Source organism: Lepidochelys kempii, chromosome 4 (genome assembly GCF_965140285.1).
Source record: "Lepidochelys kempii isolate rLepKem1 chromosome 4, rLepKem1.hap1, whole genome shotgun sequence".
NCBI lineage: Eukaryota > Metazoa > Chordata > Testudines > Cheloniidae > Lepidochelys > Lepidochelys kempii.
The window spans coordinates 7,330,536-7,357,895 of NC_136383.1; the positions used below are offsets into that span (position 1 = coordinate 7,330,536).

The 27,360-nt window shown below is 44.3% G+C and overlaps 1 protein-coding gene across 15 annotated transcripts in view; it reads right to left on the bottom strand.

The window, feature by feature from the left end:
• The window catches only part of EPHA5 (EPH receptor A5), a 319,537-nt gene that overhangs the window by 134,713 nt on the left and 157,464 nt on the right, over positions 1-27,360 (bottom strand). For 8 of the 15 annotated variants that reach the window (XM_073340233.2, XM_073340232.2, XM_073340237.2 and 5 more), the window contains exons 4-5: positions 16,490-16,645; positions 6,943-7,278 (exon numbers count right to left, since the gene is read on the bottom strand). The exons of 4 other annotated variants lie outside the window; for them this stretch is intronic. In XM_073340233.2, the coding sequence (XP_073196334.1) occupies positions 6,943-7,278; positions 16,490-16,645 (492 nt within the window). The remainder of the gene's footprint in view (positions 1-6,942; positions 7,279-16,489; positions 16,646-27,360) is intronic. 3 more of the 15 variants (XM_073340239.2, XM_073340240.2, XM_073340241.2) reach the window with 1 other exon arrangement.

The following is a 27,360-nucleotide window of genomic DNA, read 5'->3' on the forward strand; positions in this document are numbered from 1 at the left end:
CGATATATAGAAGACTGGTAACTAACTGCTCGTGGTCCATCTACAGGCCAGGAATGCACGTTGGGGACAATTTGCCAAAGCATTTCACAGAATGAATATTCATGAGACAATCATAAGCTGCCCACAGACCACTGGTGAATAAGGAAGAGGCTAAATTCCGCAAATAGTAATTTGCTCTGAATTCTTCCATAAGTTGTACCCTATAATCAGGTGCAGCGCCCCTTCCGGTGCCCTGGCTGACTGAGGGGCAGGTAGCTGCACAGCATCTGTGGACAGGGAGATCATGCTGGGTACAGCTTTTACAGCTATGCCCGCTGTAGAACAAACTTTGGCCAGCCTGGAGTTGGTGCATTGGTGGAGAGAGGGAGCAAAAACAATCCTCCTGCTCTTGGACCCAGAGCCTCACTGGGGAGCGGAGTCGCTGCTTCCAGGCTGAAAGAGGGGAAGGCAGAAATGATGGGAGGATGGGACGGGAATATGAGTGAGAAGCAGCCTGTGGAAAGTATGGCAGGGCAACCTCTCTAGGGCAAGCGACTCCCCAGAGCCATCCAGAGGAATTCTATCTGAGTTGGCCTGGCCTGCCCAGGGCCCAAGAGGCAAATACTCTCCTGCACATCTGGGGGAGTGTAGGATACACTCAGGGCCTTAGCACTGCGTGGTGGCTGGCCCTTTCGTGGACCTGCCAGGAGAACAAGGAAACTTCTCATCTTGTGCAGCTTGCATAACAAGCAGCCACAACAGCTCAGGGGAGCACAGGTGCTGTTCTTCTAAGGGGGGTGTCAGACACCTCAGTGGGGAAAGGAAAAGCAGACTGTGGTCCCACTCCCTTCCCAACCTGACCAGCGAGAAAGCTGGTGACGGGCAGCCTGCAGCCTGTGCCACAGGGAGTTTGGGGGAAGACCACACATCATCCCTGAGGCACAAACAAACTCCAAACGCTCACTGGGGTGGTGTCCCTCTGCAGGGCAGTGCTCGTCAGGCACATTTCGGCTTTTAGAGCATTGTAGCAACTGTCCGATTGCCATAGTAAACAATCAGGGCAAGCAAGGACAGTCCGGTTCAAAGTGAGTTAAAAGGTTCTGATTTCTCTGAATTGGTGCAAAGAGATTCTCATACACCAGTCCGGTCAGGTTAGTTTTTCTAGTTGCAATGTTCCTAGCTTTAAATATCCCTCTGGAACAGGGCCAGCCACCTCCCGAGCACCACGTCATGGCCAGTGGTGCCTCTCCAGTGCCTGCTACCATTTCCTCCCAGGGCCCCTGAATACCTCACAGTCCACAGGTAACTACCACATTCCCCTCCTGGGGTCCCATTTATTGAGTCTTTATGTACTGACCCTCCAGCCCCAACTCCAGCTCAGTCACTCTCCCGCTTCAGATAAGGAACCTCCAGCCCTTTTCCCAGAGCTAGGTCCCAGCTCAAAGTCTCTCCGGCTTTACTTGGCTGGAGCTCCGCCTTCCTCAGCCCCTCTGGGTTCCAGGCACCAAATCCTTGGGTCTCCAGCAGGAGCGAGGCCCAGGACTCCCAGGCTCCACCTGGCTGAAGCTTCCTCCGCAGTCTGGTTCTGACTTCCAAGCCCAAAGCCTTCTTTCAGTCGGGGTCTCTAGCAGGAGCCTTCACTCACAGAAGCTCTTCTGTGTCACAGCTCCCTTGGTCTCAGGGTCTTCCCTGCAGGAACCTTTCACACTCTTTAGCCTCTCCACCATTTCCTGAGAGCCCCACTTCCCCCAATCATAGCCTTCTGCTGCTCTTTATGGGACAATCCCCCTGATCTCTCCCAGATATAGCTCATTCTGTAATCAGGGTTAGCTAGCTCCAGCCCCTATGGGCAAGCCATGCTGACACACCCCTCCCAACAGAAAATCCCACAACATGAGTAAAAACACACAGGCTCCATACTAATTTGGTTCTCACTAAAAACACTGAATTCTCAAAGTAGATTGTAGATCTTTTCTGCACAACTCCTGCCTGACCTAGATACATGATGCATAATATGCCTATGCAACCTTAAATCAGACGGTTGGGCAAATGCGTTATGACACCACCTTTAATCACATGACCACAAGTAGTTTCCTCCCCAGCCCCACCCTGGACCCTTGCTTCATCCAAGGAATAGATCTGAGCTATGCAGTGAACAAGACTGTTCTCTGAAGGACAGGGGGTCAGCAACGTGTCCATACACGGACACGAGTGTCTGTGGTAAAAATTTTAAGGTCCATGGCAATTTTTTTAAAAATTGAACGACAAACCCCCCTCCCACAATGTCCATCACTAAGTACGGTCATTTTATCAAGTGTCCGTCGCGCAATATGGTGGTGCCGACCCCCGCTGAAGGACCCGACCTCATCCACTCTAGAAGGCGTAGACAGGATGAGGTAGGGCAATGAAAAGTCCAGGTCTAAGGTGGCGCAGTTTGCTCTTTAAAGATTATCCTCCTCCACCCCTCGGACCCTGCGTGTTCCCTTTGAAGGGTTAGTGTCCTCTGCCACCTCCTTCCCCCGACATTCCTTCTTCCTCTGCTGCCTGCCCCAGGATCAGGGAATAGGGAGTCAGTGGGTGCTCACCACTTTGGAAAACCAGGCTTTGTAACAGGACTCTAAAAAGGGATTTAGGAACCTAATTTTAGGCTCCTATTTTTTAATATCTTGAACCGGTGCTGTTCAACTTATTCATGAGTGATCTGGAAAAGGGAGTGAACAGTGAGGTGGCAAAGTGTGCAGATGATGCAAAATTAGTCAATATAGTCAAGTCCAAAGCTGACTGTGAGGAGTTATAGGAGGATCTCACAAAACTGGGTGCTTGAGTAATAAAATGGCTGGTGAAATTCAGTGCCGATAAGTGCAAAGTGATGCACACTGGAAAAAATAATTCCAACTACACATATATAATGGTGGGTTTTAAATTAGCCATTACCACTCAAGAAAGAGATCTTGGAGTCATTATGGGTAGTTCTCTGAAAACTTCAGCTGAATGCACAACAGCAGTCAAAAAGGCGAACCGAGTGTTAAGAACTATTAGGAAAGGGATAGAAAATAAGTCAGAAAATATCATAATGCCACTATATAAATCCATCGTACACTCACACCTTGAATACTGTGTCCAGTTCTTGTCACCCCCTCTCAAAAAGGATATAGGAGAACTGGAAAAGGTTCAAAGAAAGGCAACAAAGATGATCAAGGGCATGGAATGGCTTCCATATGAGGAGAGACTAAAAAGATTAGAACTGTTCAGTTTAAAAAACTAAAACTAAACTGTTCAGTTAAAGGAGGGATATGATAGAGGTCTATAAAATTATGAAGGGTGTGGAAAAAGTGAATGGAGAAGTGTTATTTATCCTTTCCTACCCTTAATAGGCAACAGGTTTAATACAAACAAGAGGAAGTTCTTCTTCACCCCACGCACAATTAACCTGGGAAACTTACTGCCATTGGATGTTATGATGGTCAAAAATATAACAGGGCTCAAAAAAGAACTAGATAAGTTTATGCAGGATAGCTCCATCAATTACTATTAGCTAAGATGATCAGAGATGCAACCTCATGCTCTGGGTGACCCTAAACCTCTGATCACTCCAACAGCCCTGCTCTGTACATTCCCCTTGAAGCTCTGGTACTGGCCACTGTCAGAGACAGAACACTGGGCTAGATGGACCAGTGGGCTGACCCAGTACAGCAGTTCTTATAAACAGTTTAATGAAAGCAAGATCCTTCATTATCCTCCTCCTAGAGATTCCAATGACATTGTGTTTGTGACAGTGTTTTTAATACTGATAGACAGTCATAAATTAATCATTTAATCACTCAACTTCTTCAGCAGAAAATCATTATTGGATTCCATACGCTGATCAGCCAGAGTTAGCTAATCAATTTCATCTTCCAGCTTACTGTAATATTTTTTTCATCTTGCACACAGAACTAGCTATTTTTCTTGCTGTACTATCAAATCTAATTTTGAATCGAGACGGTTCACACATGTCTTGCAGTCAGAAAGGAAAATTACATCAGTCTGAAAATGCTAGACTGGCTACTGGTGCCGATTTAAAAAAAAGAAAAAGAAAAGAGAGAGAGAGAGAGAGAAATTACTTAAGAAACAAACACATTTTTCAGGAAACAATCCCTACAGGAACCCAAAACCAGATACACTGTTTGTTGCCAAAGTTTTCATATATAAAAAACATCTGGTGTGGCCAATATCCTGCTGTTTTTGCATCTTTCAAAGTTCTGAAATTAGCAAGGTCTTGGGATTGACAAAGAAAAAAACCAGGCATTCCATCTGCGATGCTGCTTAGTAAGTATCTATCAACATGACATGCCATTTTTAATTTCCATGGGCCAGTATTTCTTATAGCAATGGTTCTTTTCTCCTCCAGTTCAGTCCTTATGCCAACCCCGTAGGAGTCTGATTCTCTAACCCACTCCACCAGTTTTAGGCAAGCATAGTTCCATACTGGCATGCAATGGGTGTCATGGAATGGAGAATTAGGCCCTTGATCTCTGACTGTGTTCATTGTGATGAGGAGCCCAATCATGCCACCTTAAGGTGAGTAATTCCCACTTGTAAAATCTCCCCCTCTAGCTCTAACTCCCAGTGCAAAGGATCCTCTAACCTTTGTCATCTAATGGTATCTAAAGCAGCAGGGAGCAACCTAAACTTCCAAGCTCTTTCAGGGGAATGTTTGATATATAGATCCAGCAACTTTTAGCTCATGCAAATAGACCTTGCTCATCTTCTGAATAAGGAGTGAAGATTGAACCATAAACAGTGCATTCTCCTGGCTCTATTATTCAATTTGGACAGGGCTGTAGGATGTCTATCTGGATGCGTAATGGATTGTGCAAACATGACATACTGAATCAAACAGAGGAAGCATAAAGATGTCGCTTCAAGTCTGCGCAATGAAATAAACACATTGGGCCCAATTCACCATTGTGTTACTCCAGTTCTACTACAGTGTGATTCCTCTGATTGCAATGCAGTTATGCTGGTGTAAATCCAGAATATCACACTGGTGAATCAGGGCTATAACGTCCATTATTTTTTGACATGAGCTGCATTTATCATCCAAAACCCACAGGGTAAGTTTTCCTCACAAAAGGTCTGCTAATAACTGTACAGTGGGTACGTTCTTATCTCAGTGCACAGAGAGGCAGCTATGCATATAAATCCTAATACAACTATTGGGAGATTCTGGCATAACTCACAAGGTGGAAGTGTTTCCTTACAGAAAGTGGTGATCATCCATATCTGATCTTCTCACCTACCGTTACTTTATTGAGCTTTATGTGCCTTTAGCTCAGCACATCGGGGAAATATCCACTGCTGTGTATGAAATGCTAACATCAACCCAATAACTTGTTTTGTCCAAGAAGAGAACTGCTGGCAGCAGCCTTCATGATGGGGCCAATGGTAAACTGCATTAAGGGCCGTGACACTTGTTTATTTGAATTAAACAGGTGGTTTTGCAGGTGTCAGGCTGACATCTGCCAGCGCTACTCTTGAAGGCTTCCTGTCACGTCAATCAGCACTGAGCAGTAACCCAATAGTGCTTTTTTTTCCTCTCCTCGAGATACATTCGTATGGTTTGCCTGACACATCAGCAATCCAAATTAATTACCGGGGCACGGACTTGATTCGTTACAACACATCAATGCCCTCTCAGGTGGCTGCTGAACCTGCTAACATGTACCTGTGCTGTTCGAATGAAATTCAGTCCTGCTCAGCCTAGCATCCTTCTGTTTTGCAGCCAGGACTCTGAAATCTGTTTGTCGCTCAGTAGCTTGTGCCAGATTTCTCCGTTAAAAGCATTTTCTTTAGAAGGAGCAGGAAAGGCTGGCTTGGGAACCTGGCAGCAGAGTAGTGCACTGTATTTGCAAGAGCTCTGAGTTTAGATCTTAAAAATGGGCCCATGCTCCCAAATGCCACTAGCCAGCTGTGCTTGAGGAGCAGGGTCCTAAGCCTTTGCAGGAAGGAGCACCTCATGTTCCTGGGAGGTGCAGGAAGCGGACAGCATGAGTTCCACACTCAGCCCTCCAGTAAGGAAGGCCATTTGCAATACAGCACCATTAAGAGAGGGAGAGTTAAGAGAGGCAGAACATGATAGGGCCTTTGAGGGCTCTGAGAACAGTGCCTACCAGCGCGTGTGAGATGCAGAGAAGGGTACACATAGTGCTGCATCCCGTGTAGACGGCAGGACCATGGCTCCCGCTTCCTTGTCCCCTGGGCGTGTCCGTGCTCCCTGAGTGCAAACTGTGTAAATCAGCTTGGGCTTTACATGGGCTGTGCAAGGTGGGTCAGGCTCCTTATTCCCTCTGCACCCTGCCTCTGCTCAGAGCCTAGTCCAGGATAAGGGGGGAAAATTCCCCACTATCTTCATTTGCACGATGCAAAACTGAAATGAGACAATGAGCAATGACATCCCTGATCTGAGCCAGCAACACCTCCCCATCCCGAATCCGTTCATTTTTTCACTGCGACGCTAAAGGGACACTAGGACAGCCTCTGTCTTTTCACTTCCACTCCAGCTGCCACTCCAAGATCAATTAGCCATTTGCTAAACCAGTCAGGCCATTTAAACTGCGTGACACCTGAAATCTAAAGGATCTCGCTAGGATGTCCTTCTGCCAATAAGAGAGACAACTATGTTGCTCTTGTTTTAGTGGGGGAAGACACGGAAACATTAAGCTATGAAAGATTCTGCATGTTTAATTAAAAACAAAAAAACGACCAAAATGCACCCTGCTGAGAGGGAACATTCCTGCTGTTCCAAGGCTGCTGTAATTATACTGTGAAATGGGGGTCGGAGGGAGGACAACAACCGCCAGCATAGGAAAGGATTCAAGGCCCAGTCTTGCTACTTCCACTTATTTCAACGGGAGTTCCACCCCACAGAATGGCCAGGGCCTCCCACCCCAGAATCTTAGCCCCTTTTGAAGTTCCACTTACCTGCCTGATTTGTGGTTACATTTACAGACACATACTGCCGTGCTGCAGGGCTCTGGTCGGACACTCCGTTCACTGCCTCAATTTCAAAGGTATAGTTTGTATGAGCAAGCAGGTCCACCATCATGACAGAGGTGTTTTTCAGGCCGATTTGCTGGGGGAGGTACCTGACATGACTGCCACACGCCTCACACAGCCCCGAGTGGGAGCTGCACTTCTTGCATGCAATATAATAAGACACATCTTTCCTTCCACCAGTGTCAGCCGAGGGAATCCATTCCAGGAAGACACTAGTCTCGTTAACATTTGAGATGGCATTCCGAGGAGCAGAGGGGGGTCCTGGTTTGTAAAGTAAAGTGAGAAAAACACAGGGTGAAAATAGCATTCGCGTCCATCCCGCTCTGCGCTACTCTCTCGGCTGAAAAGAGGGGCTGCACCGCTCACGTACCACGGAGCGCACAGAGCCAATGCACCGCAGCAGCTGAAGGACTGGCAGGGCAATGGGGGGTCACTCTTAGCTCTCCCTCCTCACTTCAAAGTGTGCGTGTTGGGACCCACCCACCTATCTGATCCAGGAAGACAGGGAGGAGTATCCTACCAAGTGTCTTCCCTCGGAGGTGCTGCTAGACCCGGCCAGACAAGAACGCGAGGGAGCAAGCATTAAGGCTAAAATCCTGGCCCCACTGAAGTCAATGAGGGTTTTGCCATTGATTTCAGTGGGATCAAGGTTTCACCCTAAAGATACATCTGCATGGCAGCGGGGAGCTGTAACTCCCAGCTCGGGAGAGACAGACATGCTAGCTCTGCTTGATGAGCCTGCTAAATATAGCAGTGCGGTGGCAACAGTATGGGAAGTGGCTCAGACTAGCTGCCTGAATGCAGACCGCGGACAGGCTTGTACTTGGGCGGCTAGTCCATTCCGCTGACCGCGCCTCCATGTCCACCCGGCTGATTCTGGTGCACTAGCTCGACCAAAGCCAGCAAACGCACGTCAAGCCGAGCTGTGAAGAACACGTCCAGCCGCAGTGTAGACATACCCTTTGTGGCTTTAGCACCAGAGCAACACGTACCGAAGAAAAATATCCTCCACAGATTATAAGTGATATTACTGCCTCCACGTACTAAACTGCAGCCTTTTTCTCTGCCTCTTCAAAGCGTGGCATGTTAACATTTTTGAATGGCTACTCTCCAGTTTCTTATTTTGCCGAGTATCCACACTTAGGATGTCTGCCCAGCCCGGGTAAGGGTGTTCAAGGGTTAAAAGGTGCTGAGGCAGTTTTTCCACAGCTCCCATAAGAATGGTACTTCTTTGCCATGGGCCAAATTAGACATTCAAGCCAAGATTTTCAAAAGTGACCAATGACTCTGGATGCCTCCATTTTGGCGTGTCCGGCTTGAAACACCCCAGAGGTGCTGATTGGTAGAAAGTGCTGGGCATGTGACCTCTGAAAATCAAACCCCTTTCAGGGGGCTCAAGTGGGACATCTGAAAATTGAGGCTACTCTGAAACCCAAATCCCTAGTTACTTATGAAAATCTCGGGTACACTCACTTCACTGGGAACTCCCAGTGAAGTCAATGGGACTGTCACACATGGGCTAAGGGCAACACGTGAGTCTCAGGAAAAAGAGCCCCTTTCTGGCCAGATTATAACAATCGCAAGATTATATTTTCTTTTTCAGATCCTATTCATCAATCTGAGTTGTCAACGGATAACGATTTTGGAGGAAAAAACCAGCCAAACCGTGTTTTAGGAAACATTTTTGTATAAATTCGCCTTGGAGACTGAGGACAAAATTCTCCTCTGATGTGATGTGAAAGGATAATTTTGTACAGAAGGATGGCAGTAGTATACAACATGTTGATGATCTTAACAACGGATCTGCACTTTGTACCTTGACTGCACTGTGATGCAGGAGGAAGAAAGGGACACTTATTAAAGAGTTTTGCTGGTTTTGAGACAGGGCGTAACTGGGATTTTCTAAAGTCTACGGGAGTTAGGCACCTAACTCCCATTCAGTCTGAATGGAAACTGGCTGCAAAATTCCTGTAGGTGCTAAAATCCATGAATACCTCCTTGAAAGCCAGCTCCAATGTGCTTCCTCCTCTCCCCAGAAAGTGCATGCACATTTATTTAAATGCATTTCCTGGTTCTGTGTGATTCTAGTCATATGGCTGTAATTAACATATTGAAACACTTAAAACAGGCAATTTTGTGAAATTGCAATTATTTTGTAAACCTTAAACTTTTTCCCTAGCTACTTTTTCCTATTTTCTTTATTATGTCTGTAAAATTGATAAAACTCATTGTGAAACCTTGTAGCAATTTGCAGCATGTGCGCCATATCAACTGACGCTGCTCTGATTCTCCCAGGAGACGACGTTTTAGCCAATCCTAAGAGAGACCTGCCGTCACAGGGGAAAAAAAATCAACCCTGGATGTAAAATTAAAACAAAAAGAATGAACTAGAATGGCTTAGGAAAGTGCAACTCAGCTTTATTCGGAGTTATATATTAAATTCTGTATATTAAATATATTAAAATCACATTTTTAAAACTAACTGCCTTAACTGCACACACAGGCAGGTGGTTGAGCGTCTAAGCATCTATTTGTGCATGCAACTGTGGGAGCCATTGATAAAAATTTGTCTTTGGGTGTCTGCTCTCAGAGTCCGAAGAGGTGGAGTTGAAGAGGCCAGTAAGAACTGAATCATGAACCACGGATGCACACATAGCGTTAAGCATGTGAGTGGTCCCATTTAAGCCAATGGCATGCTTAAAATATGCTCAAATCTTTGCAGGACAGAAGCGTAAGGAACGAATTGCAGGATATGTGCAATTCCAACTGTAGCCAAAGGGAGCTTTTCATGCATATGAACGACAGACGTTCTAATGATAACTATTGCAAATTATTCAAACTGGAAAACAAAAATTAAACCGAGGCAAAGAAGGAACTCACACAAACTGTGGGAATTGGCAGTGAGGGCTCCCCAAAAAGTATCTGAGAATCTTTATGGATTCCACACTCTCACAAACCACCCCACAGGCATCCAGCACAATTTAGCCAATGGCACCATCGCACATGAATAGTTAGAATAACTTTCAGCCCTGTCATATCGATACAACGGAAGCTAAAGAAATGCAGGCCTGGAGTTGTGCTGAGTTATATGCATTGCACACAAGTACTTTTGACCAGTTAAACTGAACTGAACTGAACTTTCCACTATGTGATGTACTCTTTACAGATACTAGTAAACTAAGGGGGAGTGTGGGGTGGGGAAGGGGGAAGTCAAGCACAAGAAACACTTACTGGACAATGTGTCTTTAACAGTAGATAAATTATTACTTTACTAAAGTTGCCAGAGGTTTTTACTCGCTCTGTACAGAAGAGTCAGCTGCTCTTCTTGAAGGCTTAAAACCTTCAATTTCAATAGCAATGCTTTGAAATCAGTGGCACTCCATAACCCATAAAATTAGCATTCTCAAAGGGGCTCTATGAATGGTCTTTAGTAGTTTGGAGAAACCTAACAAGTACTATTTGAAGAATTTTGAAACTGTGCTCCACTAAAACTTTGAAAAAAATCACAGTGGTGAGAACAAACTGCTATTTTATTTTCCAAGGATCAGGGAACCTGATATCTGCTCAGAAGGTACATTTTTATTTTTGACCTTTCTTCGTCAAGGACAAAGAAGTTAGTTTACTGAAATAATCATAATAAAAAGATAGCTAATTTGTATATTAAGCAGATACTGATTTACCCACCCCAGATCATGATTTACTGACTCAGAAGGTAACTGGCAGAAGACAAAGTCCATATTTTCCTTCATGGACAATAAATCTGAAATATTAAATCAATGTGTGTGTTTTTTAAATATTGTCCTCTGATACTTATGCACAACTCACATTAAAGGGAATTGAGCTTTTTTTTCCTGAGGGCAAAATATTATCTGTAATGTTCTCATCAGAAACTTCTGTTGTATATTACATTTTATACCATTTGAAAACTTCTCCACTCTGGCCATAAATTTCAAAAGTGTATCCATTTTTAAAAAAAAAATATTTCCTTTTAAATTTGATGTCCCAAAGAGGAAAGAAAACTATCATTTTATTTTTAAAAGCTATTTATCTTCTGGGAAGTGAATAATAATTTTTCACAAAATTATCTTAGAAAAAGATACAGAGTCTGACTGAGAAAATTGCTCCAAAATGTAACAGGGCATCATCAATTTTAAAATCACATTTTAAAAAAATATTACCTACTGTTACCAATTCCAGTTCTAAGAAACGAGAACGTAAAGAAATTAAAGAACAAAACATCTTTCTCAATCCTTTTTTTCTTGTTCTTTTGAGCATTTGACAGCCCTTCATATATGGTCAGTTTCTGTTTCACTTTTATGGTGAGTTAATCAGTTTCCCCTGTTTGTGTGGGTCTTTCACATAGCAACATGGAACTGACAAGCATTTTGAAAAAAGTCAGGAAAACATAATTATTAAACCATAAATATTGGAAGGGGGACTTGGCAATGTAATACTTAAACTAATTTTAAGACACCCTTTTACTAGATTTCAAGTAGATGAAATTTCTTAGTGCAGAGCGCTGGACTAGATGACCTCTCGAGGTCTCTTCCAGCCCTATATTTTGATGATTCTGTTAACTTCTGAAGAAGTAAATAACAGAAACTTAGTGGCTCTAACAAATGACTCTTGTCAGTCAATGATGATGCAGGATTTTTTTCCCTGTATGCAACTGTGGAGCGGTCATTGAGTTTCACCAGAGAGGACCAGGATGTGTTGCAGCAGGGAACTTAATAAAAAGGTGGGAATTTCCAGGTGCCAGAGTTCTCTCACTGCTGTTTAAGGCATGGCTCTTTGTATCTATGTCCTCACATTACGGTAACACAGAGCAGTGAGCCACAAGTTGGTGTGTTTTGGTAGGGGGGTTGTTGCAGATGTTGTAACTTTCATCTGCCCAAGAAATACCCCAAAACCCTATTAATGCACATCCTGGAATGCCTTATTCTGCTAGCAGAATGGGACCTATTTAACATATGTACTATTCCACTATACAGCTGGGATTGTCACAGACACCCAAGGGAATTAGCCACTCACCAGCCACTGAATTGCAGTGGAGGCTGGGCAGCTAATATGCCTGAAGCCCCTTTGCAAACTGGCCTACGTGTATAACTAACTTTTTATCTATGTTTGGAATGTCTTAATTTTAAAAGATAATTTTCCTCCCCTCCTGACAACACCAGGACTTCACTAGCTGGACTCTTCTTCCACCTATCTGTCTATGACCTTTACGCAGCATTGCCAATCACAAACTTTGTGAGGCTCCCCCTTCCCTCCCTGGAGTCCCACTGCCCTTTCAAGAGAGCAGCATGTTTCAAGTCACCTTCCTCTGTAAAAACCAAATGGAGAGACGTTCAGTGCTCCCAGGTTAGGCCCTGATCCTGTTCTGCGTGAGCCATCCCTTTCAGTGCCTGGAGCCCCCTGGAGGCAAAGCGGCTCATCGGCATGCAACAGCTGACAGGATCGGGGCCAAAACGGAGGGCAAATTGGAAGTAGCCAGAAAGGGCAGCAGGGTTCATTGGGAGGAGCAGGTGGGAAGCTGTCACTCTTTGTGACCCCACCCTGGGCCCTTACTTATTCCCCCTTCTCCCCGCAGCCCATAGTACCTCTCTCCCGAGGAGCTTCTGTCAATTAGTCCAGGTTAGCTTAGAACCTGCACTAGGTACTGCTGCCCTAACCTGCTTTCTGCAGCGAGGGTGCTAGTCAAATAACCACAGTGATACGGTATGTATCAGTAGGATGTTGATTGGTGCACAGCTGTTTTAGGGACATCATGACATCTAGCCTTCTACAACTGAAAACAGTCCCTAGTAGAAGGAGAGGAGAAGCTCCTTCTTCACCTTATCCCAGCTGTTCTGAATATATTGGTTCTTTATTTTCTCTCTTCCTTCTCTGAGGGTCACTTCTGCCTGTTCCCATCCATAGAAGCTCAGTTACTTTTTCAGTTCCTTTCAACTCCCGTTTTACTGTAAAATCCTATCTGGAATTTGCACAGTTCCCAGTGAAGACCCTGATCCTGCAAAGATATATGCACATTCCTAACCATATCCACTGTGGTAAGCTGACTTCAGTGGGACTTCTGACAGTGTGAGCTTATGCATGTGTGTAAGTGTAAGTCTTTGTAGGACCAGGGTCTAAGTATTTAGAAGAGGAAGTGGACAAGATGCAGCAACAGGTCTACAAGCTGCAGATGAAAGGGTAGCTTCATACTTTGTGGGGAAAAGAGCGATTTAAAACTATTATTTGCCCTCTCCCTCTCCTCTGTCTCCAGCTCACAACATACCAACCTGATTGTTATTTCTCTCCCAACAATATTTGCCTCCCCACGCCCCCATCCAGTGACCATCATGGACATATGGTTTCTTTCTTTGTGGTAGCTCTGGACAGTCAGTAGCTCCCGCCCATATCACTATCCTGAAGTAGCTAGGAGTGCTAGACATCTCATTATTTCCCTGGTTGCCCAAGCTGACTATTGGGACACAGAATAACTTGTGACACTAAGTGGCACTCATATATATTGTGTCTATCTAGATGTATAGCTAAATAGCTATATTTTACAAGCTTCAGAGTGGCAACCGTGTTAGTCTGTATCCGCAAAAATGAGTACTTGTGGCACCTTAGAGACTAACAAATTTATCTGAGCATAAGCTTTCGTGAGCTACAGCTCACTTCATCGGATGCATGCAGTGGAAAATACAGTGGGGAGATTTTATATAGACAGAGAACATGAAACAATGGGTGTTACCACACACACTGTAACAAGAGTGATCAGGTAAGGTGAGCTATTACCAGCAGGAAGCCGGGGGGGAACCTTTTGTAGTGATAATCAAGGTGGGCCATTTCCAGCAGTTGACAAGAATGTGTGAGGAACAGTTTGTGGGGGGGAATAAACATTGGGAAATAGTTTTACTTTGTGTAATGACACATCCACTCCCAGTCTTTATTCAAACCTAATTTAATGGTGTCCAGTGTGCAAATTAATTCCAATTCAGCAGTCTCTCATTGGAGTCTGTTTCTGAAGTTTTTTTTGTTGAAGAATTGTGACTTTTAGGTCTGTAATCGAGTGACCAGAGAGATTGAAGTGTTCTCCGACTGGTTTATGAATGTTATAATTCTTCATGTCTGATTTGTGTCCATTTATTCTTTTACATAGAGACTGTCCGGTTTGGCCAATGTACATGGCAGAGGGGCATTGCTGGCACATGATGGCATATATCACATTGGTAGATGTGCAGGTGAACGAGCCTCTGATAGTGTGGCTGATGTGATTAGGCCCTGTGATGGTGTCCCCTGAATAGATATGTGGACACAGTTGGCAACAGGCTTTGTTGCAAGGATAGGTTCCTGGGTTAGTGGTTCTGTTGTGTGGTGTGTGGTTGCTGGTGAGTATTTGCTTCAGGTTGGGGGCTGTCTGTAAGCAAGGACTGGCCTGTCTCCCAAGATCTGTGAGAGTGATGAGTCGTCCTTCAGGATAGGTTGTAGATCCTTGATGATGCGCTGGAGAGGTTTTAGTTGGGGGCTGAAGGTGACGGCTAGTGGCGTTCTGTTATTTTCCTTGTTGGGCCTGTCCTGCAGTAGGTACCTTCTGGGTACTCTTCTGGCTCTGTCAATCTGTTTCTTCACTTCAGCAGGTGGGTACTGTACTTGTAAGAATGCTTGATAGAGATCTTGTAGGTGTTTGCCTCTGTCTGAGGGGTTGGAGCAAATGCAGTTGTATCGTAGAGCTTGGCTGTAGACAATGGATTGTGTGGAGTGGTCTGGATGAAAGCTGGAGGCATGTAGGTAAGTATAGCGGTCAGGAGGTTTCCAGTATAGGGTGGTGTTTATGTGACCATCACTTATTGGCACTATAGTGTCCAGGAAGTGGCTCTCTTGTGTGGATTGGTCCAGGCTGAGGTTGATGGTGGGATGGAAATTGCTGAAATCATGGTGGAATTCCTCAAGGGCTTCTCTTCCATGGGTCCAGATGATGACCACTTCCTGGACACTACAGTGCTAATAAGCAATGGTCACATAAACACCACCCTATAACGGAAACGCTACGATACAACCGCTCTACATACAATGCCTCTACGAGCTCTACGATACAACCGCATTTGCTCCAACCCCTCAGACAGAGGCAAACACCTACAAGATCTCTATCAAGCGTTCTCACAACTACAATACCCACCTGCGGAAGTGAAGAAACAGATTGACAGAGCCAGAAGAGTACCCAGAAGTTACCTACTACAGGACAGGCCCAACAAAGAAAATAACAGAACGCCACTAGCCATAACTTTCAGCCCCCAACTAAAACCTCTCCAGCGCATCATCAAGGATCTACAACCTATCCTGAAGGACGACCCATCACTCTCACAGATCTTGGGAGACAGGCCAGTCCTTGCTTACAGACAACCCCCCAGCCTGAAGCAAATACTCACCAGCAACCACACACCACACAACAAAAACACTAACCCAGGAACCTATCCTTGCAACAAAGCTCGTTGACAACTGTGTCCACATATCTATTCAGGGGACACCATCACAGGGCCTAATCACATCAGCCACACTATCAGAGGCTCGTTCACCTGCACATCCACCAATGTGATATATGCCATCATGTGCCAGCAATGCCCCTCTGCCATGTACATTGGCCAAACCGGACAGTCTCTATGTAAAAGAATAAATGGACACAAATCAGACATGAAGAATTATAACATTCATAAACCAGTCGGAGAACACTTCAATCTCTCTGGTCACTCGATTACAGACCTAAAAGTCACAATTCTTCAACAAAAAAACTTCAGAAACAGACTCCAACGAGAGACTGCTGAATTGGAATTAATTTGCACACTGGACACCATTAAATTAGGTTTGAATAAAGACTGGGAGTGGATGTGTCATTACACAAAGTAAAACTATTTCCCCATGTTTATTCCTCCGCGCCCCACTCCAACTGTTCCTCACACATTCTTGTCAACTGCTGGAAGTGGCCCTCCTGGATTATCACCAAAAAACGATTTTTTCTCTCCTGCTGGTAATAGCTCACCTTACCTGATCACTCTCCTTACAGTGTGTGTGGTAACACCCATTGTTTCATGTTCTCTGTCTATATAAAATCTCCCCACTGTATTTTCCACGGCATGCATCCAGTGAAGTGGGCTGTAGCTCACAAAAGCTTATGCTCAAATAAATTGGTTAGTCTCGAAAGTGCCACAAGTCCTCCTTTTATATTTTACAACACACACACAGACGCACACCAGCAGCGTGCAAGTCTGGACGCTGCACATCCAGTTCCACATTCTTAACTCTCAAGCATAGTGGTGTAAATCAGGAGAAATTTAGATGAAGCCAGTGGATTACAGCCGTGTAAAACTAGCACAAGCCAGGTCGGGATCAGGCCCAAAGCCTGTAAAAAACACCTTTTTTTTTTGTCATTGTGCCCATTCTCTGTGCGGAACAGCGCAAACGGATTAAAAGATACACAGTGCGTGCTTACTTGTACAGGCCATTGTAGGTGGGTCCGACTCCCTTCTGAAATAGTGTTCTTCACACAGACAGGAGGTGGATGCTTCCTCGTGTGTGTAGCTGTGAGGGGGGCACTTACTGCAGGATGGGCTCTGGGGAGAGGCCTTGAAGAATCCAGGTCTGCAGACTGTAAGAGAGGAACCGGAGACTAAATTCTTCCAGCAAATATTCATCCCGTCCCATTTCTTTTTAACACAGCTCTTTAGAGGACCTCTTCACTGCAGCGGGGAGGTGGGATTCCCAGCTCAGCTAGATGTTCATGAGTAGCTCTGCTCAAGCCAGCATGCTAAATGCAGCAATGTCACCGTGGCTGCAGATGGGACTGAACTTGGGCAGGTAGCGTGAGCCACGGCCCACACTGCCTTGGCCACGCTGCTATTTTTAGCATGTCAGCTTGAGCAGAGCTAGTGCCCATATGGCTCCTCTAGCCGGAAATTACCCCCGCTGCAGTGTAGACATAGCCTTAGTGAAAGAGACAACAACAAACAATCATGAGCTATCTGCTCGTGAATTATTTAAAACACACAAGAGGGAGATGGGAGATTTTCATGCTAATATGTGGTACATGTTTAAAATATTTGTGCAGAAGAGAATGAGACCATTTTGGCCATTGATTTCTCTTGCAGCTGCCTTTGTCAGATATTTATTTTCCTTGCTGAATGTATCAGACGTAACAGATCTTCTGGCTTCTATCTCTGATTTGGAAAACATCGAAGTATTGCTTTCTCACTCATTCTTAGACACAGCTTAGGAGAGCGGTAAAATATGTTTTGTGGTTTTCGTTTAAGATGTCCCCTGCCCAGAAATCAATGTCTCAGCAAATAAAATAATCATGCCGTCCTGGAGAGGAGGTGATATCTGTACAGACAGCTTTAAGACATTCTAATAAGACTATTTCCCAAGGGTTTCTTCCAGAAAACCTGTGAAGAATTTTGAACTGCTCCCTATAAGACTGTGGGTACCCCCTGAACCAGACATGCCCACTGCATAATACATTCCCTCTAGCTGTAATGTATATGTATGATGGGCCTTACAGACTGAAAGCTATTATTTTTGTTCTCTTTTTTCCCATATACCGGACGAGGTTGGGTTGGGGGATTCTTTTCCTCCCTTTGGTACTTTGAAGTGCATACATTAATTGTGTCTGATTTCAAGGAACTGTCAGCATAGGCTCAAAGTTCATTGGTTGCTCTTCCTGCAAGGTGCTGAGCATCCCCGACTTGCAGGATCAGATCCTTGGCGATTAAGGGCTAGATTTTCAGTTTACTGTGCCTATTGAGCTCAGTGGGAAAGGCTGGGTCCTCCACCTTCTAGAAATCTGGCCAGTCAACATAAGTGTAACTAGGAGCTACTGGTGCTGAGCCCTTTGGAAAAATCGCATCATTTTTCTGCACTCATTCACCACATTTTCACAGTCAACCATGATAAATGTATGTACGGTTTTGCACGTGTCTCTGGCCTTTAAAAGAAAACAAACTAGCTCTTTAATTGCTGGATCTACAATCACCAGAACAAGGAAAATTAAAGTTCAGATAGATCCTCTTGGGAAGTTGATTTCCTGCCATTTCTGAAATCGAAAATAGACACACACATCCAGTTTGCCAGCTCCAAAATGCTGTTACTTTTCTGATTCCTTGAGAATCACTGTAAAATAATTATGACCATCCTGTTACTAATGATACACAGGCACTCCGACATACTTACAGAAGGTACATGGAAATTAAAAAGACTTTCAATCTGTCATTCAAAGTTCTTGCATAGCAAATATTGTGCGAAGAAAATGAGCTGATATCCAGAGTATTGGCAACTATTAAAATCTTCACTACCACTACAACAACATGATGTACAACTACAGAATCAGTTTTTAAGATCTACTGCATGGATCTGAGATCAAAATTTTGCCATCATGTTGGATGAAGTGTGGATTTTTTTTTTAAATGGGTCAGGGTAAATTATGCAGTTAGCCAATTTCTAGTCTCTGCACATATGAAAGATGTCATTCTCTCATCACATCTCCTGTATATTGCTTCTTCTGATTGGACACTGTAGCACGACACCTTAAGAAGTTATTATGACAACAGGGTGATGCAAAAGCTGCTCTGATTTCAGTTCTCCCTCCGCCCCCCGATAGGGAAAGGCACCCTAGATTAAAACAACAGCTCCTGCGAATGTGGCTGCAATTCAGAAACAAACAAGAAACATGGCAGTGTGTCAGGAGTGCATAGAAACCCTCCATGGTCTATATACCATGGGTGATTGACAGTTCTTGCTTCTGGAGAGGAGGAGACAGAGTGAGTACAATGATTACAAGATGGACAAGACAAGAGAGAGACCAACCATCAAACAGCGACCTTAGACATGGTCACCTTAGCAGCGGCAGTAGTTCTTAACCTTCCTTACACTTCGAAAAGGGATTGGTGCATACATTTAGGTAATGTTATATATTTAAGACAACGGGAAAGTGTTTAAGGGCAGTCATTATACTTGGTCCATAATATTGACAAGAAATTTTAGCTTTTCAAAAAGGCTAAAGGGTAACCTTTGTAGCTTTTTATTGTATTTAATGTGAATTTTGTAACGTGGTATTACACCATCACGGGTTCGACTTTGGTGGCTATAGTTTCCAGCTTAAGAGAGTGAAAGTCACCTCTGCTACTTGTTTTAGCTGTAGAGTCTTTAGGGACACATAAGGACCAAGGGTAGCAACCACACAGACATTCACAAGTCCAAGGTCTAGTCTGTTCTACAAGTTTTATTAAAGTTACAATTAAAGTTATGATTACCCAAGCGTATAGAAAATCTATACAGACCTATGCAAAAGTTAGAAATATAGCGCTACTCACATCCTTAACAATAGCGTTAGGGTCCGATGGGTCTCTCATGGATTGATCATCAGTAGAGGGATGGTTCCTGCTGGAGTTTCCCATAGGGAGCTCAATTTTCCTAATCTAGGCACCCCCTTTTTTATAATGTGATTCTGACTATACGTCATTAGCATTTCTGCACATAGCGCACTCTGTGGTTAGGGCATGTGTTAGAAAAATGTGATTACCAGGTATCTGGTAAGTAAAATATTACTTTTACTGTTAATTTTTTGCAATATCACCCATTAGTTCATCTTTTCCTGTAATCTTAGGGCATTGAGTTATTCTTTGGTCACTTACTTATGTCAGCGTTCCTTAACTCTATGGCTTACACATGGCTAAGCTAAAATCTTACAAGCCTCAGCCTACAGGTCTTGCGTTTCAGCCCTACTTTCTTAGATACCTGATACATGATTATTCCCTCTACATGCTGATCAATCTTGCACTTTTATAATCCTATAATTTAACTCTATTTAGCATACAGTGATTATATATGACATAACATGTTAGTTAGTTAAAACATCACACAATAAATGAACAATAAACTAAAATCATTGGCTACACCTTTAAATTTAAAATGAAAATGTAACGGCCCAATATCCAAAAGAGCTCAGCACCAAGCTATTTCCACTCAGGCACCTAAATAAGCTGGGGCTAAACTGCATTTAAAATGTGCTCCCAGTTGTGGGTGCTGAGAACTTTTGAAAATCTGGCCATAACCATCCCTATAAATAACAGAAATGCATCGCCCGATAGCATGCTCAGATTTGAATTTATTCTGGAGGGTTGTTCATAAACTACTCAAGAACTGGCATGGTTTATGGCACCATCCCCTGCTCCATGCCTGAAATTCAGGCCTTTTATTTAATTCACATCTACCTCCAAGTTTTGCCTTATCTCTAATGATGCATTGTGTTACAGTAGAATATCTGCAGAGATTTGGGGGAGAAAAAATACACCCTAATCCCAATTTATATTTCAAAGTTAAGCCAAATTCACATGCATACGCAGACAACAGAGAAGATGAAATGAAAGCAAAAAATGCACATCATCTAACAAGGACAACTGATGTCTAGAGTGTACAATATGTAATTAGCCTTCAAAAAGGTCTTGAATTTATCTCATTATGTCTCATCAAGAAAGACAGAAAATCATTATGGCACAAGAGTTTACTGCGGTCCTATTTGCTGTAAAGCAGCACATGCAAGATAAGTCAGCTTTCTTTGATAGATTTTCAACAAGGCACCATTTGCCGATGACAGTGTGATATATAGCTCGGCTTGAACTGAATGTTTTGTTTTCATGAACAAACACAATGCTAACAAACATGCCCTGATGCTTGCATCCCAGGATATCCACATAATATTTTAATAACGGACATTAAATGAAAATAAAAGCTGTATCCTTTTTCACAGCAAGCGGAATGTCCACTCAGACTGTATGAAACCCTTCTGTGGAACAAAGTGCCTGTTGTAAGTTAATGCTGCACTTGGCAACTTTAACATGTGTCAAGGTTCCTTCCCCACTCTGAACTCTAGGGTACAGATGCGGGGACCTGCATGAAAGACCCCCTAAGTTTATTCTTACCAACTTAGGTTAAAAACTTCCCCAACGTACAAATTTTGCCTTGTCTTTGAACCGTATGCTGCCACCACCAAGAGTTTTAAACAAAGACCAGGGAAAGAGCCCACTTGGAGACATCTTCCCCCGAAATATCCCCCCAAACCCTAAACCGCCTTTTCTGGGGAAGGCTTGATAAAAATCCTCACCAATTTGCATAGGTGAACACAGACCCAAACCCTTGGATCTTAAGAACAATGAAAAAGCAATCAGGTTCTTAAAAGAAGAATTTTAATTGAAGAAAAGATAAAAGAATCACGTCTGTAAAATCAGGATGGTAAATACCTGACAGGGTAATCAGATTCAAAACATAGAGAATCCCTCTAGGCAAAACCTTCAGTTACAAAAAGACACAAAAACAGGAATATACATTCCATTCAGCACAGCTATTTTACCAGCCATTAAACAAAAGAAATCTAATGCATTTCTAGCTAGATTACTTACTAACTTTTTACAGGAGTTCTGAGCTGCATTCCTGTATGTTCCCAGCAAAAGCATCACACAGACAGACAGACCCTTTGTTCCCTCCAACCCTCCAGCTTTGAAAGTATCTTGTCTCCTCATTGGTCATTTTGGTCAGGTGCCAGCGAGGTTATCTTAGCTTCTTAACCCTTTACAGGTGAAAGGGTTTTGCCTCTGGCCAGGAGGGATTTTATAGCACTGTATACAGAAAGGTGGTTACCCTTCCCTTTACATTTATGACATCATGCATTGCTTTTTTGTGCCTATGCATCCAGGGGCATTTTATGATGCAAGTATTTTTACCCTTGACTGTCCCACCATATCACTGCATAGATGAATCAGAGAATTTGTGCATTACACCATGTCAGGGGCTGAACAATGACATCACGCCATAAAGAAGGATGTTTGTTGCGGAGGTTTTCTTGTTGTACCTTGCCGTAGATTCCCTCACTCATCGCACAGCACATGGGAGCTTGCTATGCCCTTCTAAGACACTACCTCCACTTATCCGATTGCCATTCCTGAATCACCTACTTATGGCCATCTCGTTAACAAGCAATGTCGTTTGTGACAGCAGCGGTAATCGGCATTGAGGACAATAAGCCAGTTTCCACCCACTTAATTTCTGGTCCAAACTCTGGATTCAGTGAGGTGCTTACAAATACCCCATGGACTCCAATGGGACTAATCACATGCTTAAAGTCAGGCACTTCTTAAAGCACGTTTCTGAATTAGGGCCCAAGTCAGAAGAACCCACAGGACAGTCTGAGCACCGTAACAGAACGCACAGTAGTCTGCTGTCTGAGCTCCCACTTGATTCTGATTATGCCACTTTCAGCACGATGGCAGCTACCAATGGGAAGCTCAGAAACTGGAGTTTTAATTAAAACCCTTTTCTTTATAAACATGTCACAGTCCGCACAAGTCTTACACAAGTTCCACCCTTTGGGGAAAAGGAACAATGGATGTCATTTAAAGCGCACATATCCCAGGCAATGTGCCGACTGAACTGCCTGCCTGAGTTCTGATGGCTGAGCTAAAACACATGGACTAGGATAGATCCACAGGCTTTGCAGAAGTCTGGGCTGTATTAGAAGAACATACATGACTGCAACAATTGTGGGCATCACACCTAGGATGAAGCTCAGCCCATGTAAAGCCTCACAACAGAATAGAGTCTGACCCACCTAGTGGGGGTGTAATGTGTTCCAGTTCAAAGAGGGAATTCGCCACAAAGATGGGAAAGGAGAGCTATAGGGAATGACCGAGATGGGCTTATCCTGAGGACTCAGTGACTCATGGGCCAGGACGAACAGTGCAAAAATGGCCAGGAGAGACGTACTGTTTTCTCAGGGATACTTAAAATAAGCTGCACATGATGTACTGCATGCTGCAAAGCAAAAATGCTGCCTTACAGAGAGGCCACCAGTGCTTGTGGCTAGAGGACAGGCAGTGTGTGTGTGATCTCAGCGCCACTCCGGTTACACACCTCCCCAGCTACAGACATCAAGGCCCAGAACCCCAGTGGAATGTTCTGCCTCAACTTTGAGGGAAGGAGGCCACTTCTTCTCCCAACAAAATGCACTTCTCATGGCTGTAAAGGAGCATTTGGCCCACAGAGGCCAGCCCTTCTCACCATGTGAGCTTTTCCCTTCCTAACATGAGCAAAGTAAAGACTGTTCCTACTAGAACCACAACAAGACACCCACACAACTAACTAGAACAGGTTTTCTTTAATCCAGGCATTGGGTGCGATTTTTAAAGGAGTCTAAAGGAGTTGGGCACCTACCCCCCACTGAATTTCAATGGAAGTTTGGCACCTAACTCACGTAGATCCCAGCCATAATAAATGCAACAACATTCATAAATTACTGAACACTAAGCGTGAAGGCCGCCATCATGGCCAACATGCTGGGCACTGAGCCTGGAACCTCTGGAGCTAAAGCACGAGTTGCCTGAGCTAAACAGGCAAACCACCACAGCTGCAGCTTGAACAACTCATCTTCTCAAGGGATTGGGCACAGAGGGGGCCTCTACCACAACCTCCCCATGGGTATTTAAACATACCTTGGAATCTGGTCTGTTATTTGATAGGTTCTCTGCTGCCATTCCTCTTAAAAGCACTTTATGCAGTATAGATGACTTTACTTAAAATTACCCAGGTCTCTGGGGTTTAATTTCTAATAAAATCTTACCTTATTCCTCTTTACTTTATCTTACTATTTCTTATTGAACAGCTTTTGAAAGGGTACTTATCTCCAGGCTGACATACAGATTCGTTTTCATGCCCCTCTCATTTGCTACAAGACAGCTAAAAGAATTCAAATAAAGTTTGGAGCTGTCAATGACACCTACCTCTTTGTTCCTAAAATTAGAATTGCTGTCCACTTCGCTGGTTAACCAGCCACCAATGTGCAAAAATATTCTTTAAATACAAATGATTGCTAAAGAAAAAGGACTTTTTAGACACAGCAAATATGCCAGAGTCCAAGGCCAGAACGGTGGAGTCAGACACAAACAAGGATTTGTTTCTGTCAGCAGAACATCCATTAACAGCAAGTCAAAGTTTGGCATTTTTCAGTTTTAGGCAAAAAAGGAAAGTCTTCTGCATGGACTAATAATAGCTCTCTATAGCTTAGTCTGTATGTGATTCAGTGCTGGATTAGCACCAGAGGTCAATGTGAAGAAGGACAGCAGGAAGAGCCTATTGGATCGGGAATATTGTGCACTGATTCCTCAAACTGGCAGCTGGATTAGGAAGTGAAGCTTTGCAAGTAGCAGACAAGATCCTGAGACATGGCTGGAAATTGTCTCTGAAATCAGGGGTGGCGGGGAAAGGCATTGGGAGGGTTTCACGGCTGAACTTTCTGTGCAATGTAAGTACCGAAGGCAGCAAAACACAGTAGCAAACACCAAAGACAGAAGCAAAGCAAACCAGACAAATACCAAACTCATGTAACTACTGAACTGAGGCTGAATGATGCTTGGATTTTCTTAACATTACATGACTGAAATCATAAACAACCTGGGCCCAATTCTCACAATCCCTTTCCGCTACTTTGCTAGCTCAAAAGGGCCACAAAGCTGGCTGATCTGGCAACCTGGGAATTTTCCCTGTGCAGAGGCTTTTTGGAGCCTTTATCCTCTACAACCATTCTATGTTTTATAGGGGCCTGCCATAGGCTCTCTCTCTCTCTCTCTGGCGCCCCTTTTAAGGACCTGCCCTTCTCCAGGCTTGACAAGCCTCACACATGTGTTGGGTTGAGGCTGATTGTGCCCAGAGGAGCTCTTTAACCCCTTCTTGAGTGCGAGGAGGGATCTGCCCCACCACAGGGCCTCAGCCGAGGTCCAATGAAGTGAGTGGGAGCACTTAGTCCAGTGGTTCTCAAACCAGGGCCGCCACTTGTTCTGGGAAAGCCCCTGAACGAGCCGGGTCGGTTTGTTTACCTGCTGCGTCCGCAGGTTCGGCCGATCGCAGCTCCCACTGGCCGTGGTTCGCCGCTCCAGGCCAATGGGGGCTGCAGGAAGCAGCAGGTAAACAGACCGGCCCGGCCGACCAGGGGCTTTCCCTGAACAAGCGGAGGCCCTAGTTTGAGAACCACTGGCTTAGTGCAAAAAAAGAAAGAAGTGCCTGGGTACTTAGAAGAGAAGACAGACGGAGCCTTCTCTCCCTTGTGCTCTGGGTACAGCAGGAGTCTCTGTGCTTCCAGGAGTGCTCCTAGCCAATGCTCACCCTTGGGCGCACAAAAGGGAAAAAGAAGAGGGGAGACATTTCCTTCCTCACCACCAAGCAGACCTGGCTGCAGCCAAGAAAAAAGCAAGCAAGCCCCTCCCAGAGGCTGGTGCAGAAGGCACACTCTCCCTGGGGTGTGGAGAGCTCTCCGAGGTGCAACCTTTCTGAGGCACAACGCCTTCCCATGCTCTAGAGGGCTGATGCAGCTCCACGCCACCTCTCTCCTACGGCAAAGGCAACCGGCACAAGCCTTCTCCCGTCATTCCACAGCAAACTGGCTCACTGTTAAATGTCAGCGTTGAGTCAAACAAAATACAGTAGCACGAATTAACTGTTTGCAGCCAGGGAGACTTAGGTTTGATTTAGGAGAAGCTGTCTAATTCACAGGGTGGGAAGCACTGGAACAGGTCACCTCGGGAGGCTGTGGTATCCTCACCATTGGAGGTTTCTAAGAACAGGTTGGACAAACACCTGTTAGGGATGGTCTAGGTTTATTTGGTCCTGCCTCAGTGCAGCAGGCTGGACTTGATGACCTTTTCAGTCCTACATATCTATGATTCTTACCAAAAGTACTCCAGCTTGTCTGGACTCGATACATCCTCCACTTACAGGATATGACCTTAAGCCCCACAAAGAAATAGGAGCTAGGCCCAAGCACAGGTAAAGAGTCTGTTGTCTATATTCAGCTGCCTATATTCAGCAGTAAGAAAACAACTGCTAATCAACTCTGCCTTCATTAGCACATTGCTCGAGCAGAGGGAGTATGCTTTGAGATTAGGTAAAAAAGAGTTACAAATAAATCAGATCCAATTCTGAGTCTCCAGAGCTACTGTGCCTTCAAGCACTTAAACCACTATATCACGAACTCCAAAAAAACCCTGCCTAGGTCTTTGTTTTTGAACAACCTATAAAGTATGGAATCAATTTAAGCAACCGAGCTGCTCTGAACCTTGATTTGTGATAATGACATTATTTTTTCTTAAAAAAACAGATGAAGCAGATTGCCGTGGTTGTCTTCTAACCAAAAATATAAAACAGATGATCTCTAAGCCTTTTTAAATAGCGCAAAAGGACTCCACAGGAAAATCAAGTCCGTTCCTGCAGGATTTTTTCAAGCAGGTTGTTAAGAATTAATCTTGTACTTCCTAACAACTGTCCTTGAGCTGCAGGGTAACTCAAACTGCTGCCAAGACTACACTGCCACAGGAAACATATAGAATTCCCTGATAATGTCTCCTTTTTGGTTCAGCTATCTGTGCTAGTGTGTCTCTCTCTCTCTCTCAGCTTACCTTAGGGATCTGAAGGGAATTAAATAAATATCCACTAATAAAACCCTATAATGCAAAGCTGTCAGTTTCTCTGATGCCCTGAGTCTTCCCAGAATCCTCCGGCAGCTCAAGCACCTTTGCTGAGGCTCAAAAGCTGTTGAACAGGCCTTTTAGGTAGTTGTTGAATAAATGGGTCCTCTGACCGATTTGCACCTTGAAGGTAAGTGCATCCAAAATGGGAACATTCTTTTACGGAGGGCATGTTCTTAGTGAATATCACGTATTTTTATGCTAATCTGTCCAACCTCTCTTCAATCCAGGTTTAAAGGTCATTCTGCATTGTGCATTGAAATCATCTCCCGATTCTGAATAAGAAAGCAACCTTGAAAACTACAGTATAAATAAGTTAGCACTTCCACTTCCTCCCCCTGAAATATCACTTCCTCACCAGGTGAATCACTAAACTGTCAGCCAACAATTTATGACAGGAGTGCGCCATCTGGGAAACCAAGAATTAACAACTATTAATGAACTAATGAGTGTCTTCTAAACAGAATAAAACCCCATCAACACTTCATGACAGGCATTGTTCTGAACATGTCACCAGATCCCCAAATCAGCTATGTCTGCAATCCATAAAAAGATCTGGGATACAACACATAGGAAGGCAGAGTGGTCTAGTGGAGAGAGCACTGAACTGGGACTCAGGAGAGCGGGGCTTTATTTCTGGCTCTGCCACTGGTCTGCTGGGTGACTTTGGGCAAGTTGCGTCCCCTCCATGTGCCTCAGTTTCCCCATCTTTAAAAAGGGGATAATGATTCTGACCTCCTTTGTAACGTGCTTGGAGATCTGCTGATGAAAACCACTAATTAAGAGGTGTTATTGCTGTTATTAA